Here is an 18,705-nt window from a genome sequence, read left to right as displayed (position 1 = left end):
AAAATCTTTCAGTCCAATCTAACTTTGTTTCCACAAAGATCCTGAGACCCTCAGGAATGCCCTACTATTACAAGATGGACCAGTCACATCCCTCTTCTTTTAGTAGGACATGGATTCAGCTGGATTAGACTCCAGGAGAATGTAACATGGGACTGGGTTCCTCCAGACTTGGGACTTCTCTTGCTATCTTCGCTTCCATTTTGTTTTAGGAGTAGGCACAAATGCAACATACTTTAGCACTTACTTTGGGTTTGGAAGGATATCTATGAACCCAGGGTTGAGTCAGAGACCCAGAAAGGTCGTTCACCTCTGAGTTGATGACGCGGTAGAAAACCATTGGGTCAGAAGTATATGCTGATGGTAATGCTGCCGTCAAGCTCTGTGAGTAGGATTCAGTGCTGTGATCTTTAACATGAAGACTTTAATGAAGAATAAAATAATAATAAACAAGAAAATGAGTCCAGCTTTTCTTGTAGTGGAGGAGGGAGAGAGTCCAGACTAGGTAAGTATAGAGAGCTAGCTACATGTCAAAATGCTAAGTCCTGCCAATAACCAGCTGTCAAACAGAAACTTTGTCCAGATCCCTTTCATATTAGGACTCTCTTTCCCTCCTCCACTGTCCTCTTTCCCCCTCTCCATTGATGACATCATTAGGGCATACCACATTGGTCTTCCACGTACTCTCCTTCTTCCTTTCCAGATGACTCAAAAGGAAATTTGAACTCCAACCTATTTCACCTTGACTCAGCATTGACTCAAAATTCTCTTTCTTGTAGCTCATAGATCCAGAGGAAGCAAGCTTTCACACCTGAAGAAAAGGTTTTGAGCCCTCTACATTAGGCAACTTCCTCTCTATCAAACCTTCTCTTCTAGGGAGCACTCTTCTTGGGAATTTCTTCTAGGGAATTTTCTATTAATCTGTATACGAATATATATCCTCACCCTCTTCTATTTCTGTCATGATCACTAGACTTTTAACCAATCTTTGCAAAACCTACACAGAAGGTCTCTTCTCTCTTCCTCCTCATCTCACATCAGCCCGATGTCCTGAGCCATTATCTTGTCTTTCATCTATCTCCCATAATGAGATCGCCCTTCTCCTTCCCAAGGCCAACCTTTCTACATGTACAAATGATCCATTCCATCTCACCTTCTCCAGCAGATTGCCAACTTGCCATCCCTATTATCATCACTACTGATTCACTTTTCTTCAGTCTCTTCCTGTCTACTGGCCACTTCTCTGTTGTCTACAAATATACCCACAGGTCTCCTTAACTTTCATAAACCCTCACTTATTCCAAATAGCCCTGCTAGCCCTTCTCCCACTTTTCTACTGCTTTTTGTGGCTAAACTCCAAGAGAAGGGCATCTGCAATAGATGCCTCTACTTCTACTCTGCTCACTTTCTTCTTAATTCTTTAAAGTCTAGCTTCTGACCCCCTATTCAATCAAAACTGCTCTTTCCAGGGTGACCAATGATGTAATCACTAATACATACAGGATAGCCTTTTTTTTCAATCCTCATACTTTTGGGGGACATGAGATGTGGCTAAGCAGTGGAATGCATACAGCCTTGGACTTGGGGCCAGGGAGAGCTGAGTTCAAATATGATCTCAGGTGAATATTAATTGTGTGACCCTGGGCAAGTTGCTTAACTTCTGAAGCCTCAGTTTCCTCATCTGTAAAATGGAGATGATAAAAGCAGCAGCTTCTCGAAGTTTTCGTGAGAATCAAATGAGATAATATTGGTACATTGCTTAGCACAGTGCCTGGCACGTAGTACGCAATTAAAAAATGCTTGTTAGAATAACAACCACAAAATTAACCTCTCTGCAACCTTTGATACTGTTGATCACTTTCCTCTCCCTTCTTTCTAGGTTTTCATGATACTACTCTCCCTAGCTTCTTCTCCTCCCTTTCTGCTTATTCTCATACTACTTTGTTAGATCTCCATCTAGGTCACATCTGCTAACTGTGGGGGTGTGCCACGGCATTCTGTCCTGGATCCATTCTCCCTCTGCATTATTTCAAATGATTACCTCATCAGCTGTTATGGATTCGAGGATGACTTCTATGCTGAGGATCCTTACATCTACTTATCCACCCCTCGCCTCTCTACTAACCCTCCAACTTCCTATCATCCTGTGGACATCTAAAACTCAACATGTCTAAATTTCATTATCACTCAATCTCACTCAAAATTACTCACTTTCAAATTTCCTGTTACCCTCACACACACATCCACTCCTTCACATTTCTCCCCACAAGCACTTCCTAAAGCACAAAACACGCTAATTTAAGAAACTTCACATGGAGGTGTTGTGCTGAGGGGAAGAGAGAGAGAGCTTTTGGAGCCTGGGAGAGTGATTTTCACCTGTATCAGGTGGAGATCCCCAGGCAGAAGCAGGTTTTGCTATGTCTGACTAGGAAGCAAAGCCTTCTGCTGAGGACTTGGGGGGAAATGCAGAAGAAAAATGCATTAAAATCAAAGTCATTGGGCAGCTGTGAAATTCACTTCAAGGCGAAAATGACAATACATCTCAAGAAACTCAAAGAATCATACTGTCAAAGACAGGATATGCTGTTGAATTCACTCAAATTTCTTTTTGAAGGTCAGAGAATTGCTAATGATCATACTCCAAAAGATCTAGGCATGGAAGAAGATGTGAAAGAAGTTTATTGGGAAGAGATGGGGTCACTCAGCAGTTTCCATCATGTAATTTTTGCCCCTTTTTCCCCTTGGTTCTTTTTTTTAATTTTTAAACAGTAGTTCTTTTGTAATATTGTATTCAACACTGAGTTGAAACTGGCACCCTGGCTCTGGAAGTCTTACTTTCAAAGTCTGCTATTTTGAATTCCAGTGCTCCTCCTATATTATCATTTGTTTTCATAATGCCGAACTCTTTTGATCAAGCTGCAGTCCCTTCCTACTTTTCTACCATCCTTTTTGAAATGTATGTGCATGCATACCACATTCACTCAGCATTACAGCCTTGAAGGTGATAAGACCTGCCAGCGCCAGTGTTCTAGATGACTTTTCCATTGACCCTGAAGTCCTGGGGTGTTATTACTTCCCTCTTGGACTATAACTCTCAGTGAGCAAGGGAAGTTTTTCAGAGGGCTGAACTGTGGAAAAATGGTGTTTCTTTCATTTGAAGCTACCTTTTAATGTATCTGATGGCCTGGGCCAGAAGAAAAATATCAGGTTGGAAATGGAGATGATAGATCAGGTTGCAATCATGACTAACTTCACTGAAGAGGCAAAGCATTTCAGGATTCTAAATTTTGTCAGAAAAACCCAAAAAACCTATCAATTTTCCATTTGAAATTAATAAAGGTACTGATGCAGAAATGTATATGGCAAACCACTAATATCATTTGACTTTATTGTATTTTTTGGCCTGGGGCATGGGTTTTAAATGGGTATTATTTGTACCAGTTTCTTTAAAATAAACAAAATATTTGTAAAAAAAAATCCTCACCTATCATCCCAAGAATGAAATCCAGATTTCTAATCTAACCATTTAAAACTCTTCACAAACTGGCTGAAGGTTACCTCTCCATGCTTATTTCACATTATTCTCCTTTCCTCACTGGGGATAAGTAGCACTGAAGCATTTACATGTTTTTCTGTTCCTCCTCATTTGTGAGTTCGGTGATACCATGAAGAGAGAAGACCTGCATTGGTTACCGTTTTGGGAGACTTTGGGCAGCCAGGGGGTAGCAGCAGGGTATTAGGTGGACCCTGTGGGTCTGGGTTTATTGTCTGACAAGCAGTAGGAAATAGTATAGAAAAGGAAGTAGAAGTGAGAAAAGACAAACTCCATTACTCTCAAAAGTATTCATGGTCAGGGTCTGTGGATACATCTGCACGTGAGGATGTGTGGCCAATTCTCGAGAACATCCTTCTAGGTACTGTAGTCTAATATTCTTTCTCTGCTTTCCTTTGCTTTTTGATATTTTTTCTTGCTTAAGGCCTATTCTCTAGTCTGAGAATTTTTCTGTCTGTCCAAAAACATTAGTAGCATGGACTTCTTTTCTTTTTTTTTTCCTCCTTTTTCTTTCTTTCTTTCTTTTTTCTTTCTTTCTTTCTTTCTTTCTTTCTTTCTTTCTTTCTTTCTTTCTTTCTTTCTTTCTTTCTTTCTTTCTTTCTTTTTTTGGCTAGGCAATGGGGTTAAGTGACTTGCCCATGGTCACACAGCTAGTAAGTGTTATGTGTCTGAGGCTGGATTTGAACTCAAGTCCTCCTGAATCCAGGGCTGGTGCTCTATCCACTGGGCAACCCAGTTGTCCCTCATGGACTTCTTTTCACCCTAAGGTTTTGGATTTCTGAAACTATGATTTGAAGATGAACAATAGCAGTATCTGAGTGCCTTTTTCATTTCCCTGATACTCATTTCTTTGTTTGTGGCTTTTCCTGCCTGTTTTACCTTCTTCATCTGCTTCTCTCTCCTGACACCCTCTTTCTCTCTGTGCAGCTAACTGAAGCCAGGCATTCAAATGGTCCTGTCTACTAGAAGAGTTTGCTGTGTTTCTATCATAGAAAGAGCCATCAGTGGGGAGGCCAGGTGAGAGGCTGGGCCCCAGCTGCATGTCAGTCCTGAAAGAGCAGAGATATTTACAGCACGGATGCAAAGGGCAGCAGAACACTCCAGCCAATAACTTTTTTTTTTTGGTTGAAAGCTTATTTGAATGTCTTACTATCAAATACCATGAAGTATAATTGCTGTTGTTGGTAGTTCTTTGTTCTTTTTTTTTCCTTTGGTGAGATGATTGGGGTTATGTGACTTGCCCAAGGTCACACAGCTAGTAAGTGTTAAGTGTCTAAGGCTGTATTTGAACTCTGGTCCTCCTGACTTCAAGGCCAGAGCTCTATTCACTGTGCCACCTAACTGCCCCATAGTTCTTCGTTCTTGAAAAGGACCATGACATCAAGGAGGTGATGCCATGATATGTAAATAAATTGTACTTAAGTGAGGAAGGGCTGTGCAAAGTCACCAGTCTCCCTTTCTCCTCTGCAGCCATCCGGGTCCAGGGGGAAACACACACACACACACACACTTTGAGTTCTTGTTTTTCATTTAGCAGCTTCTGAATTTCCCCATCATTTTCATCAAGCCAGTCTTGATGTTTGCGAGTGTTCTGACCCAGATGAGTAAAGGTGGTTCTGTACACCAAATCTCTGAAGGCTACCCACTCCTTTTCTCCTTCACTGTTACCAACTGTGTGTTGGCTCAACTTTCCCTCCAAATTAACAACAAACTGTTTCTACTCAGAGAAGCACTCTAATCTGTTGACACTAATTCTTATGGTAGTCATTTTGCTTTGGGGCCATGGCTTTTGTTGAATGAGAATATTTAACTTGGAGAGGATAAGTCTATGATCAGTCCAGCACTCTGCCCACACATTGCCTTCATTACTTTCATATCCAGTCTATCTCTTCTCCTTACAATCACATAGTCTATTAGATGCCAATGTTTGCTGCGAGAGTGCATCCATGAAGTTTTATTACGTTTAGGTAAATGGAAAACAAATGTTGGTAATGAAGTCATGAGATGCACGAGTCTTCAACAGTAAGTGACCATTGCTGTTGCTGTTTCCAACTCCATTCGACCAAGGACTCCCTGCCATGTCTGGTAGTCTGAGCCTACTTTAGCATTAAAGTCTCCCAGAATATTTTAAGCTTCTCCTCTTTTGACACATTGATGACAGTATACCAGCACCATGCCAGGAAACAATCGCTACCATTTGAATCGTCTTAGGAAGATTCTGAAGATCACTAGGCTGGATAAGCTACCCGACGCTGAGGTCCTTTCTTGAGCTAAACTGCCAAACATTCAAACTCTACTGCATTGAATGTAACTATGATGCTCTGGCTACATTGTTCAAATGCCAAATGTATACTTGCCTAAAAGATTATTTTATGGAGAACTCACAGAGGGCAAGCACTGACATAGTGGTCAGAAGAAGTGATGCAAGGACACTCTCAAGGTCTCTCATAAGAACTTTGGAATTGGGGGTAGGTAGGTGGCACAGTGGATAGAGCGCTGGCCCTGGATTCAGGAGGACCTGAGTTCAAATCTGGCCTCAAACACATAACACTTACTAGCTGTGTGACTCTGGGCAAGTCACTTAACCCCATTGCCTAGCCAAAAACAAAACAAAAACAAAAAAACCTTTGGAATTGATTATGTGATTTGGGAGACACCGGCACAGCACTGTCCAACATGGTGTGCCCTCATCAGAAAAGGTGCTGCACGTTATGAGCAAAGCAGAATTAAAGCATCTCAAAAGTAACACAGGATGTGCAAATTTTGAGAATCCACCCCAAATGTTCACACGGACTAGTTGTGCCCGACCTGCGGTAGAGCATTCTGAGCTCATATGGGTCAGATCAGCCACAATCTGACACATTATAACTTGCCTCTAACATAGTGATGTCATTTGGGTACTCTGAGAATGTAGGACAGCAACCACACACTCACACACACACAGAGATATGCGTTGAAGGGAATAATGTCTAAGACAACAGCCAAAGACAGGGGAGCCAAGCTGTTAACCCCTTTAGATGTCAGAGAGAGGCCTACATATTTAACCCTAGAGTTCATAGGGATCCGCTGGAGGTTGTGGGGATAAGGACTGACATGGTTGGACCTGGGCTTTAGGAATTCCAGAAATCCATGATCTCCAACGTTGGCTAAGTAGAGAATCCACAGAATGCATTTTTCTCCTGATAGAAGATAACTCCAGCCTGGGGAAGGAAAGCGCATAAGCATTTACTAAATACCTACCATGTGCCAGGAACTTTATAAATATCCTATTTGATCCTCACAACAACCCTGGGAGGTAGGTGCTGTTATTATCCCCATTTTACATTTGAGGAAACTGAGGATGAGAGAGACAAAATGACTTGCCCAGGGTCACACAACTGGTAAGTGTCTAAGATCAGATTTGAACTCAGGTCTTCCTGACTCTAGTGCTCTATGCACCATATCGCTTAGCTTTCTACTGTTACAGTAATTATTATGAGTACTCTGTCACATGAGAGGCTCAGTTACCAGGAAGGTTATAGTCGAACTGTTTCACTTTCATTTCCCAATGGGTCAGATGACAATTTTAGAAAACAGGCTTTTCAAGCCCTGAAGGTGGCTCTTTTGGGAGGTGTGGTGGTGTTTGTGACCCAGTCATCGTGGGCAGCTCTGTGACCTCGTCATTTAGATTGTGTCCCTAAGCGTGGATATGTTTTCAGAGACAGATAAGAAGACCCTAGATTAAAAGCTGGAAGAGATGTCAGAGCTCTTCAGAGCAACTCCTTCATTGGAATGAAAGGAAGCTCAGAGTGGTTAAGTGCTTGACCCGAAGTTCCACTGGCAGCAACTGGCTAAGCTGGAATTCTAAAGGTAGAGCTGCCTGAGATGATTTCTCTGTCTCCTAGGGAAGTGGCCCTTATTGTCCTTTTCCAGCTCCCCTGGCTCCTCTCAGGTAGGTGGGACCTTGGTGCTGAGCCCCTGCTCTCCTTGCTGCCTTCTTCTGGGAGGGATCTCCTTGCCTCTGGGCCTCTCTGACATTCTTTTTCTTGGCATCTTCTTTGTCTCCCTTTCCTGGTGTGGTGGAATGTTTCAGATCAGAGGATATTGGGAAGAATTGGGTTTGGTCACATTTCCAATTTAGATTTCAATCCTACTAGTGTCTCAGGACCCAGACGAGATTCCATGTCATGTATGAAGCTGCCCTGACAATGGAACCTTTGTGACCTTTCCCTGCTTTCCCTCATTGCATTATTGGTTGTCTTATTTGTTTTATCTTCAAGGGTGCTGGGTCTAGGACCAATGAACCCTGATTTCCCCCCCTTTACCTTTCAATCTGGTTCAAAATCATCTCAAATCATAACCTCAAGGGGGAAAACTTGTCATAAAACAACAACAACAACTTGTTTCCCCCTCTATTTACTGGGTTTTTAAGAATACATTTTTAATGAGTTTTCTTCACAGCACAGTCATCTGAATATGTTTTCTCACCATATCCACACATGGAGATGTGATGTAAGCGGGGGATATGAAGTTGATGGTAGGTCGCCCCAAATTGGGTCATGGGGTCTAACAAGGCAGAGTAACTTTGCAAAGTCTCTGTCCTTGAAACTGGACCATCTATGGGGATTTTGTGCCACTGGGGTTGTGATGTTTACTGTGAAGAGATCACTCATGAAATGAGGTGTGACTTCATCTAAAACTTAATTTACTAATGACTGGACACAACCATCTGCCTCTGCCTCTTATATGCTGGTACCCTTTTTCTACAATGCCTCACATATACAGCACCAGGCAGTCAATAGGTGAACTTCCCCTGAAGAAAACTAGATTGGAAAATTTCAGAAACTTTTGGGCTTCTGAGCCCTCCAAGTCCCTCTGCCTCTTTGGTATCCCCCCTTAGAGTGAATGTTCCACAGTGTGCTCTGCACCAGACAGCATCTCCTAATCTCTGTTGATCATTCCAATATAACACTCGTAGGTAAAATCATGTTTCTCCTTCATGGTACCCAATAATCTTTTCTTTCTCCTTATATGCTTTATGATGCCTCATTACCTACAAAAGCCTGCCCATCTTTGCCACCTTTTGGAATTGCTCTCGTCATTTTTAATCCACTGCCTCCTATTCCCTCAAATTTGTCCTTCTCTTTGGGATTTGTTTTAACTTGGTGAAGGATGGGTTGAAACTGGGAGATATTTGGGTCAGGGAAAGCAAAGAGGCTATTGTAGAAGATCAGATAATGAGGGCCTGAACTAAGATGGTGGCTGTTCTGATAAAGAGAAAAGGACGTATGCAGGAGATGTGGCAACTGAAACAAGATTTAGAAACAAACTAAATATATAGTGTGTATGATAGAGAAGAGTCAGAGATGGTACTGAGGTTTCATCATTCTTTGACTGTAAGGATGATATAGTGCCCTCAATAATAATAAGAAAATTTGGAAGAGGTGTGAGTTTTGAGGAGAAAGATGCTGAGTTTAGCTTTGGACATGTTGAGATTGAAGTGCTTACAGCATATCTAGCTTAAAATTCCTAACAGGCAAATTGTTATTTTGGACTAGAATTGGATATTTATATGTGTGTGTGTGTGTGTGTGTGTGTGTGTATAAAAATACATATATGTATACACACACACGTATATGTAATCTGAATTCAGGTGATAATTGCATCTATTGACGCTAAAGAGATCATAGTGACAGTGTACAGAGAAAAGAGAAGAAGACACAGAACAGAGACTTGGAGAACACACACAGTTAAGGGGCATGAAATTGATGATGATCCAGCAAAGAAGACTGGGAAATATAATTCATCAGAATGCTAAAAGGAGACATAAGACAGAGAAGTAGTGAAAACACAGGAAGTAAGGGTAGATATAAGTGCCCAATGGGGCAGAGAGGTCTAGCAGGATGAGAATTAGGAAGAAGCCATTAGATTTGTTGATGAAGAAAACAGGTCTTTGGTAATTTTGGAAAGATTTTGGAAAGAGAGAGAGGACGTAGAGATACTATCTATAGCTTTTTCAAGGAACTTGGTTGAAATATATAGGAAAGATGGAGGATGGTAGCTAGAAGTGTGATAGGATCATGTGAAGGTTTTTAGAGATGGGGGATACTTTGGTGTGCTTGTAGGGGCATGACCAGTAGAGAAGGAGAGATTGAAGATGAAAATGCCAGGGTGATGATATTGGGAGAAATCTACTAGAAAAGATGAGAGGGATTGGGCTTAAAGGTACATGGCAGCTAGGTGACACAGTGGATAGAGAACCGGCCCTGGATTCAGGAGGACCAGAGTTCAAATTCTGCCTCAGATATATATATATATATATCACTTACTAGCTGTGTGACCCTGGGTAAGTCACTTAACCCCCATTACCTAGCCAAAAAAAAAAAAGAGTACTTTGGAAAAGGTTGGTTTTGGTAAGGAGAAGGGCCACCTCTTTCTTCTTCAGAGAGTGGAACAAAGAAAGAGATTATATCAAGGGGTTGTGAGATGAGGAGGAAGGAAAAGAGAAAGCTCACAGTTAACGACTTTTATTTTCTTAGAAAATTATTAGGTGAGGTCTTCAGTTGAGGCAGTGGTGATGGTACTATGGGAGCCTTAAAGAGAGAAGAGAAGGTTTCAGATAGCCATTGTAGTCAGTGGAATAGTGTTAAATTAGTTAGTTAATAATGTTAATTAAAGAGTAAAAAGATTATCCTGCTGCAGAGAGGGCTCATTTTCTTTTCAATCAGGAATCAGGAAAAAAAGACCCCTCTTTCTGCTGCCACCTTTCGGCTTCTCAAAATAAACTAAATGTCTCCTATTTCCTAATTCGGGTAACATGATATAGAATGATGTCCCTTTGAATTTGGAAATGGGTCCCAAATATGATTACTTTTCACCTTAAAAGAAACCTTGTACTTTTTAATTTCATGGTAGGGAGAGGGGAAGGAAGTTTAAGCTTAAAATTTAAAGGCCAATTCTTGACCAGATTTGAAGGGCCATGATTCATTGCTTTTATTTTACAAATTTAAAACAATATCACCACCAATATCAGGTTGCCCCAGCCCTTAAAGCCACGAAAGAGTGCTGGATCAAGAGCTTGTCTGGTACCATGGCACAATAGCTCTTTGATGCATGAGATCAAAAGGCCTGTAAGGTTGTCTGGGCCTTTTCATTCCTGCAGACCACTTTAAGGTAGGTAATAGGCTCCAGTCTGGACACCATTTCGGCCACTTTCGCTGTAAGTGTTTCTCTGTTTGATGGTTTTACGTATCACATTCAAAGATGAACCCAGGTCAAATGATTTCCTAACATCATCTCTATTTGAAACCTACTAGAGACAAGAACCTTGTCTTCTAAGGAAGAAGATGTCATTCCTGACATGAGATGGAGATGCTCTTAAATGACATAAATGTTTCGTGGTCCTGGTCAACACCGCTAAACAGCAAATGAATAGGAATTCAGGGTTAGGGTCTGACAAGGCTTGAGCCTGGCTAATCAGGGGGTTGAGACAGAATGGCACACTCCACTTTCTGGAATGAGTCCAGTTCTAAATTACCCGAACAACTTGTTGGCAGCCCCTGGGATGTGACCAACTTTCCTTGGTCTTTCAAAACGTGATTTTTATGCATATATTTCCTTTCCCAGGACTTTGTGCACTCACTGCTTGGTTGTTTAGCCATCTGATTACTGATTTTATAAGGTTGTGACTTAATTCAGTATATCAATCAATTCCCTTACCCACATATTATTGTGGGGATTCCTTTAATGTATTGGGTGGACCAAATGGCTGCCAAGGTCCCTTCCAATCCTCACATTCTCTAAGCTTGTCTTCCTGTGAGTGCTGAGAGGAGAAGAGAGCAGAGATTCTCTCATTCAAATTTTGGGCCCTCTCCAGCCACAAAAGCACATATTACCAATGGTTCTGCACACAGTACATTCTTTTTTTTTAAAAAAAATTATACTGATATCTTTAGTTTTTATGTTGATATTGCCTGTATCTCTTTTTTTTTACATTCTAGCATCTCTTTTTCTCCAATTCCCATAGTGCTATCCATATAACAAAGAACATGTTAATGACAAAAAAGCAAAGAAATAAATCAGCCAAAGTGGTCAATAAATTGAAAGACCTTGAAAATATATACAATGTTTCCCACTTGTGGACCACCTGTTCTGGACAGGAGAGGGAGGAATTGTTTTTTTCATATCTCTTCTTTGGGACCATGCCTGTGTTTTGTAATTTTGCAACAGTCACTTTTGACTACTGCGTGGTGATTATTCTTTCTGTGGACTCTGTTGTATTCTGTGTATATAATTTTCTTGATTCTGTTTACTTTACTCTTCATCAATTCATGTAGGTCTGTCTATACTTCTCTGTATTCATCACGTTCATCTTTTTTTCCCAGCACAGTCATATACTATTATATTCATGTGCCATCTTTTTTTTCAGTCATTCCTCAGTTGATAGGCTTCTATAGTAGGTTCTCAATAAATATTTGTTAATGGAATCACTGCTTAATCTACTGGCCATTTTATCTTAATCTTTTAGAGTTTAACTTTTTTTTTAAATTTATTTTTAGTCCCCCCCCCCCCGGCAATTGGGGTTAAGTGACTTGCCAAAGGTCACACAGCCAGTAAATTTCAATTGTTTGGTCTGAGGCTGGATTTGAACTCGGGTATTCCTGACTTCAGGGCTGGTGCTCTATCCACTGCACCACTTAGCTGCCCCTTAGAGTTTAATTTTTCAAAGTCAACTACTTTTTATTCTTCATTTCAAAATTGGCATTGACTTGTCTCCGATGCAATCAAACAATAGTTAGCTTCAAAAAGCTGGCTATATCTACATACCGTTGAATAACTACTTTAAACATGTGGTGGTATTGCTGGCGAGATTTGTTTCACTTTCCAGATTCAACTTTGATCTCTCAAAAGAACATAGCTTGTGATTATAGTTCACATCCAGAAGGTCAATGCAGTTATTTACTTGGGTGGTTTGCCTTATCAGTATTAAGCTATTGGTATGGTGAAGTGGAAGAACTCTTTAATTTTCCATACATTCTTAAAAAAAAAACCTTTCCTAAAACCAAGAAATATAATAAACAAAGTGACTAGTCTTGTAGATAGAACAAATTTTAAAGACATAAATTCATCAGTAGAATTTGGTGCTCTTTTCACAAATTCTTGACTGTTTTCCAACTTTCCTTAATCTAATTTTGGTTATATCTCAGACTTGGTTCTCTGCTTCTTTTTCTTGTGGTTAACACCTCTCTCAGCTGGTCTATATTTCTGTGCCTTCAGTTTTAAGTCCACCTGTACTCAAAATTCCTTCTGGCTTCTCATATGTAGAAGATTTTATTTTTAATGACAACAATCTGCGCTTTAGTCACTTGCCCAATCTGCTTAAGCCAATGCAAAGGGAATGGCTTTATTTTCTTCTACTAACCTAATAATCATTGCATCTTGTTAATCAGCAAAGGTCAGGCAGAGTTAGGATTTGTCTGCCCAGGTAACTAGGAGAATGTGGGACCTATACATTTACCTATCAGGAAGTTAAGGCATAATCTCTGATTCTGTTCTATCTTTTCATTTCGTGGCTCAAAGAAGCACAAAATTAAAACCGTGGAAAGAGGGTCTTGTTCAAGATACAAGTTAATGCTTTTGGTAGCTAGGTAGCACAGTGAATAGAGTACTGGGCTTGGAACAAAGAAAACATGAGTTCAAATCCTGTCTCAGATGCTTAATAGTTGAAAAAATGACCCTGGGCAAATCACCCTTAGTTTCCTCTTCTGCAAAATGGGCATATTAATAGCACCTTCATCACTGTGGGGTTGTTTGGATGAAATGAGCTAACATGTAAAGTGCTTTATACACCTTTATGTCTATAAAAATCTAGCTATTACTGTGGGGGTCTTTTATTGTCCCCCCCAATAGAAAAACCAGTTATTCCTCATAAAACTTTCTAGCTGTAATCACTAGGTTAGTTAAATTTAAAATTAATAGAATTTGTAATTTAAGCAGCTGAGATTACACCCATTAGAGTATTACTTTTACAGACTTGCCTCTGGTTCGATCATTAGGTTTCAAAACAAATGTTTCATTTATCCATTTTTATTAATGCCTTTGGTTTTTATGTCACTTGCATTTGCTAATACATTCCTATATTCTCCAGAGCTAAACAATGAAAGCTTCCCTTATGACAAAGATTTTTTTTTAAAGGGGAAGAAAATAGCTGTTTCATAAAACCTTTGTTCAGTCCTGTCTGTCTGACTCTTCATGACCCCATTTGAGTTTTTCTTGGCAAAGATACTGGAGTGGTTTGCCATTTCTTTCTTCAGAGGAGAAAACTGAGGCAAACAGAGTTAAGTGACTTACCCAGGATCACTCAGTAGTAAATGTCTGAAGCTGGTTTTGAACTGAAGTCTTCCTGATTCCAGGCCAGGTACTCTATCCATGGTATCACCTAACTGCTGCTTAAAAAACCGGTCAGCATATAATATCTAACATTTGTATAGCATAGGTTTGCAAAGTACTTTACACATATCTCATTTGATCCTCTCAACAACCCTTTGAGGTAGGGACAATTGCTATTATTATTCCCATTTACAGATGAAGAAACTGGGGCACAGAAGTTAAGTGACTTTCTTTGGTTCAATCAGCTGGTAAGTATATGAGACAAGATTCAAAGTCAGGTTTTCTTGGCTCTAACTCTAGCCCTCTCTCCACTATGCCTCTTTGCTATATAATTAATTTGCTATATCTGATAGAATATAAAATATTCCACACCCGTTGTCCCCCACCTCTATGGTGAAGGGAGCAAAGTTCACTTTCTCTACTCTTTTCTTGGTCAAAGCCAGGGCACTGTAAATGCAGAGCTTGATTTCATTTTATTGTGCTTCCTAATTATGTTGCTGTCATCTGTGTACATTTGTTTCTTGTTTCTACTTGTCACTATGCATCAGTTCATATAATTCTTCAAGTGTTTCTCCTGTTTTCTTCATATTTGTTTGTTCTCAACAACTAAAATTTCATTATATTCATGAACTCGCAGTAGCTTTATACTTTCCCAACCCATAGACACTTACTTTGTCTCTTTCCTCCCAGATTTTTTCCACCACAGAAAGTGCTGCTGTGACTCTTTTGGCCAACATGAGACTTCTTTGACCTCCTTGAAATGTAGAAGTAGAGTTGCTTCTGGATCAAAAGGTACAGACATTTTAGTTACTTTTATTAAAACATTATTCTGAATTACTTTCCAGAGAGTTGGACCAATTCAATATTTTCTTGAAACCTGTAGCCATCATTACCTTTTCACATATTTTTAATCTTAGTCAATTTGTCTGGTGTCAGGTAAAACCTCAGAATTGTACTGATATACAATTCTTTTATTATTACTGATTTTGAGCAGTCTTTCATAAAGCTGTTTATAATTGCCAATTCTTTCAAGAACAGTTTGTTGTTATTCTTGGCCAATTATCCATTGGAGAATGGCATTTAGTCCTATGTATTTGTGTTGGTTCCCTATATATTTTGGATAGAAAATGTTTACCAGAGATATTTAATCATTTCCCTTTTCATACTAGCTGCATTAATTTTATTTATGCAAAAGTTTTTCAATTTCATGTAATATAATACCTACTTAATCTTTAGTGATTTTCTCTATTTCTTATTTGGTTAAGGCTCCTTACTTAGCTGAGCTACATTTGTGAAAGATGACCCCATTTATTTTCTTCTAATTTTTTTTTATGTTAGAACAAGTTATATGGTATAAGATAAAGGCAGCTTTTAAAAAAAGTTTCATTGTACCTCTTTATGTCCATTTTTAGAGGGGAGTTTTGGTGATGTGTAGGGATAATTTGAATCTCAGGAGAACCTAGCCCACAGAAAATATGACCTGTTTTCTTAGAGTGCTTGACTAGCTTTGCATTCACACTCAATTTTGCTTCTTTTAGTAAATTAACTGGTTTGGTCTGCCAACTGTTCTGACTATTTTTTCCCATTAAAATAACAATCCCGCTGTTAAATTAATGATCTGAAATAAAAAGGAAACTGAGGACAAAGTTACTAAACCATCTATAATTTAATTTGCAAAGAGAGCATTTGCATATCAGATTAGGTCACCTGACTCTTCAGATGTCAGAGACAAAGAGCAGTTTACAGAGCTGATTGTTATAACAGAAAACAGGAATAAAAAAATTGTTTTGAACATAATTCAATTGGACAGGTCAGGTCACCTGACTATTAAGTTTCTCCCAGCCTTTCTTAATTCTACCCAGAATCCTTAATCCTTAATCCCACCTTTCCTTACAGGTGGTATGTTTTGTAACCAGAAAGTCTACTAGGAAAGTGGAGCATGTGGTCAGTAGTTAGCAGTCACTCCCCATTTTCTTTAGAAGATTCCATTACTCAATTTAAATTCTAGCTCACAGAAAAAAAAAAGAGTTTATCTGCTAAGGCTGGAGAAAAGAAGTAACCTCTGGCTGGCCTCTCTCCAGCTTCCTGAGAGGGGCATTTAGCCTCTGGTTAAAGCCCCTTTCTGCCAGAAAGGGAAACCTAGCCTTTAAAAAAGGGTACTTTTATGATTACTTTATTGTATCTTATTCTAAATTATCTGCTACTAAATGCTAAAGTCTTCTCAGTCTGTCTCTTCACTAAATCTATAGATAACATAGATTTAAGAGACTATGTTAGTCTGGCTTAGCTGTTAGGGCTAGCTTTTCCTACATAAGGGAGCTTAATCCTATAATCAAACTAAAAATAAATCGATCATCAATATTAGTGGATTTCTTTTTCACTGCCCTTAGTCTGAATTTTTAGGCTCACAGATCAGTGATCTCAAGGCAACTATTTTTTATCCTGTTTGTCTGGATCCACTTTTCTCTTATGTTTTTTGTTAACTGATAACAATGAGGTTTTGAACTCCCCAACCAGTGAGATCTTTTAGCATGGGAGTAGATGATTATCTCTCAGAGATACTTTGGAGAGGATACTGGCATGGGATGGGTGGTGAAGAGTACATTAAATGACTTTGAAGGTCCTTCCTACTCTAAAGTTTTATTGCTCTTATGTTTCTGTAATCTACAAAAGGTGGAGATTGGTCTCTATTGTGTCAAAAGTATTTTCCATATTAAAAAAAAACCTTTTTGACTTTATGCTTTTCCCACATTCTGCTGCTTTTTATCTTGTCCCTCTCCTAGTATTAACCCTGGTTTTCCCTTGACTCTGCCTCCATTCTCCAGGGAAGTTCACTGTGTTGGGACCACAGGAGCCAATCACAGCCTTGGTGGGTGGAAAGGCTACATTCCACTGCCACCTCTGTCCCCAGAAGGATGCTGAGGATATGGAGGTGAAGTGGTTCCATGAGAAGCATTCGGATCTAATTCATCACTATAAAGATAAGCAGGACCAAATGGAATACCAAATTCCAGAATATAAGGAGAGAACAGAATTCCTTCGAGAGAATATTTCCAGTGGGAATGTGGCCCTGAGGTTGAGCAATATCCATCCATCTGATGAGGGGAAGTATTTGTGTCAATTTAAAAGTCCCATCTATTCTCATGAAGCTGAATTCCAAGTACATGTGGCAGGTGAGTTTGTGGCGGGTGCCAAAGTCCTCACGTGGAAGCAATAGCTATGGGGAAATTTGCTTCTGGGGAATACAGGCAGCCCTATCCTGCTACAGAGATAAAACAGGGACATCCAACGTTAAAGGCAATGTTGCCTTGTTCCTGGGTCAGACCAGCAAAAGGGGAGGGTGATCCAAAGGGGAAGATCCTATTCTGGAAAGTAATGGTCCATTCCAGTCAGAGACAAGTAGTTCAGATGAAGAAATGGAATGCAATCTGAAGCAAATACTTAAGTTAGATTCACTGGGGTAAGCTTTCTGGGAAGCTACTTGAAGTGAGAATAATGGTCAAATCAGGGTGAATTTCCAGCAGTTATTGAAATGGTATTTTGGCTAATGTGCTAAACTGATGGATAATTATGCCCATGGTTTGGGTTGATCAGTTTAAAGATCCTCTGAAGACAAAAACTAAACTAAGCCTGCCCTCAAGTAGTTTACATTTTGCAGCAAATATATTGATAAGTAAACATAATTTATATACAAAGTAGAAAGTAATTTCAACGTGAGAAGAATGACATGTCTGGATCTCTGTGTTAGGAAGTGAATTTTGAGATCTGGGTGCAGGACAAATTGAATTGGGAAGAGATTAGAAGAAGAGAGATTAATTTGGGGGGGCAAGATGTGATAAGGGCCTGAACCAGGGTAGTGGCCATGGGAAGATGGAGAAATGAATTAATATAAGAGATGTCATGGAAGTAGAATAAAAAAAAATGGTGACTGGATGTGGGTAGAGAGTGAAAGGGAAGAGTAAAGAATGATATAGAGTTTGAGTTACTCAACTTAATTGACCAGAAAGAGTGCTATTCTTGACAGAAATAGAGAAGTCAGTGATAAGGGTGTGTTTGCAGGAAAAGATGAATTCTGATTTGAACATGCTAAGCTTGACGTTCCTAAGGGACATCTAGATGGAGATGTCTGTAGGTGATGTGGGACAAGTGGTCAGGAGAGAGACAAGGACTGGGAATGTATATTTGGGAGTCCTCTGAATAGAGTGACAACTTAATTCTTGGGCACTGATGAAATGTATTGAGGAGAAGAGAGTATATAGAGAGAAGGCCCAGGATAGAGATCTGGAGCACACCCATACCACAGAAGAAGTTACCGAAAAGGAGATTGAGGAGAGGAGGAATACTACAAAGATCCAAGTACCTCCCCGCCCCCCCCAAATGGTATCTGGGAGGATAGGATGGTCAACATCATAAAAAAAAATATAGGATGAGGACTGAGAAAAAGCCATGAATTTACCAGTAAGAATTTGTTGGCAGCTCTAAAGAACACAAATTCAGTTAAATGTGGAGGCTGGAAGTCACATTGCATGGTGTTGAAAAGTCCATGAGGAAATGAAGGCAAGTCCATATGTCCTGGTGCATGATTGCAGAAGGGAGGAGAGAAAGAATAATCTCTTGAAGGAACAGGACATAGTAATGAAGACCACAACTTCCCTCAGTTTCAACTGGGAGGATACAGGTTGAAGCTGCAAAAAGCTTTTACCAGGGAAAGGGTACAGTATTGTGTCCCTACTTACCCCTTTCTATACTATATAATGCAGCTTCAAGCTTCAGGAAACTCATAGACT

At 39.8% G+C, this 18,705-nt stretch overlaps 1 protein-coding gene and 1 pseudogene across 3 annotated transcripts in view; both read left to right on the top strand.

Moving 5' to 3' along the window:
• Nucleotides 1-2,414: 2,414 nt before the first annotated feature.
• On the top strand, nt 2,415-5,819 carry LOC110200747 (small ubiquitin-related modifier 1 pseudogene; annotated as a pseudogene).
• A 1,269-nt stretch (nt 5,820-7,088) lies between these two features.
• LOC110200684 (butyrophilin subfamily 1 member A1-like) overlaps nt 7,089-18,705 on the top strand; it is a 32,135-nt gene continuing 20,518 nt past the window's right edge. For all 3 annotated transcript variants that reach the window (XM_020976078.2, XM_020976079.2, XM_020976077.2), the window contains exons 1-3: nt 7,089-7,481; nt 14,609-14,710; nt 16,744-17,091. In XM_020976078.2, the coding sequence (XP_020831737.1) occupies nt 7,415-7,481; nt 14,609-14,710; nt 16,744-17,091 (517 nt within the window). In that variant the 5' untranslated portion in view covers nt 7,089-7,414. The remainder of the gene's footprint in view (nt 7,482-14,608; nt 14,711-16,743; nt 17,092-18,705) is intronic.

The sequence above is a fragment of the Phascolarctos cinereus genome, unplaced genomic scaffold (assembly GCF_003287225.1).
Source record: "Phascolarctos cinereus isolate Bilbo 61053 unplaced genomic scaffold, phaCin_HiC Scaffold_9;HRSCAF=440, whole genome shotgun sequence".
Classification (NCBI taxonomy): Eukaryota; Metazoa; Chordata; class Mammalia; order Diprotodontia; family Phascolarctidae; genus Phascolarctos; species Phascolarctos cinereus.
Note: the sequence above shows the minus strand (reverse complement) of the source record. Positions and strands in the feature narration are given on the sequence as shown.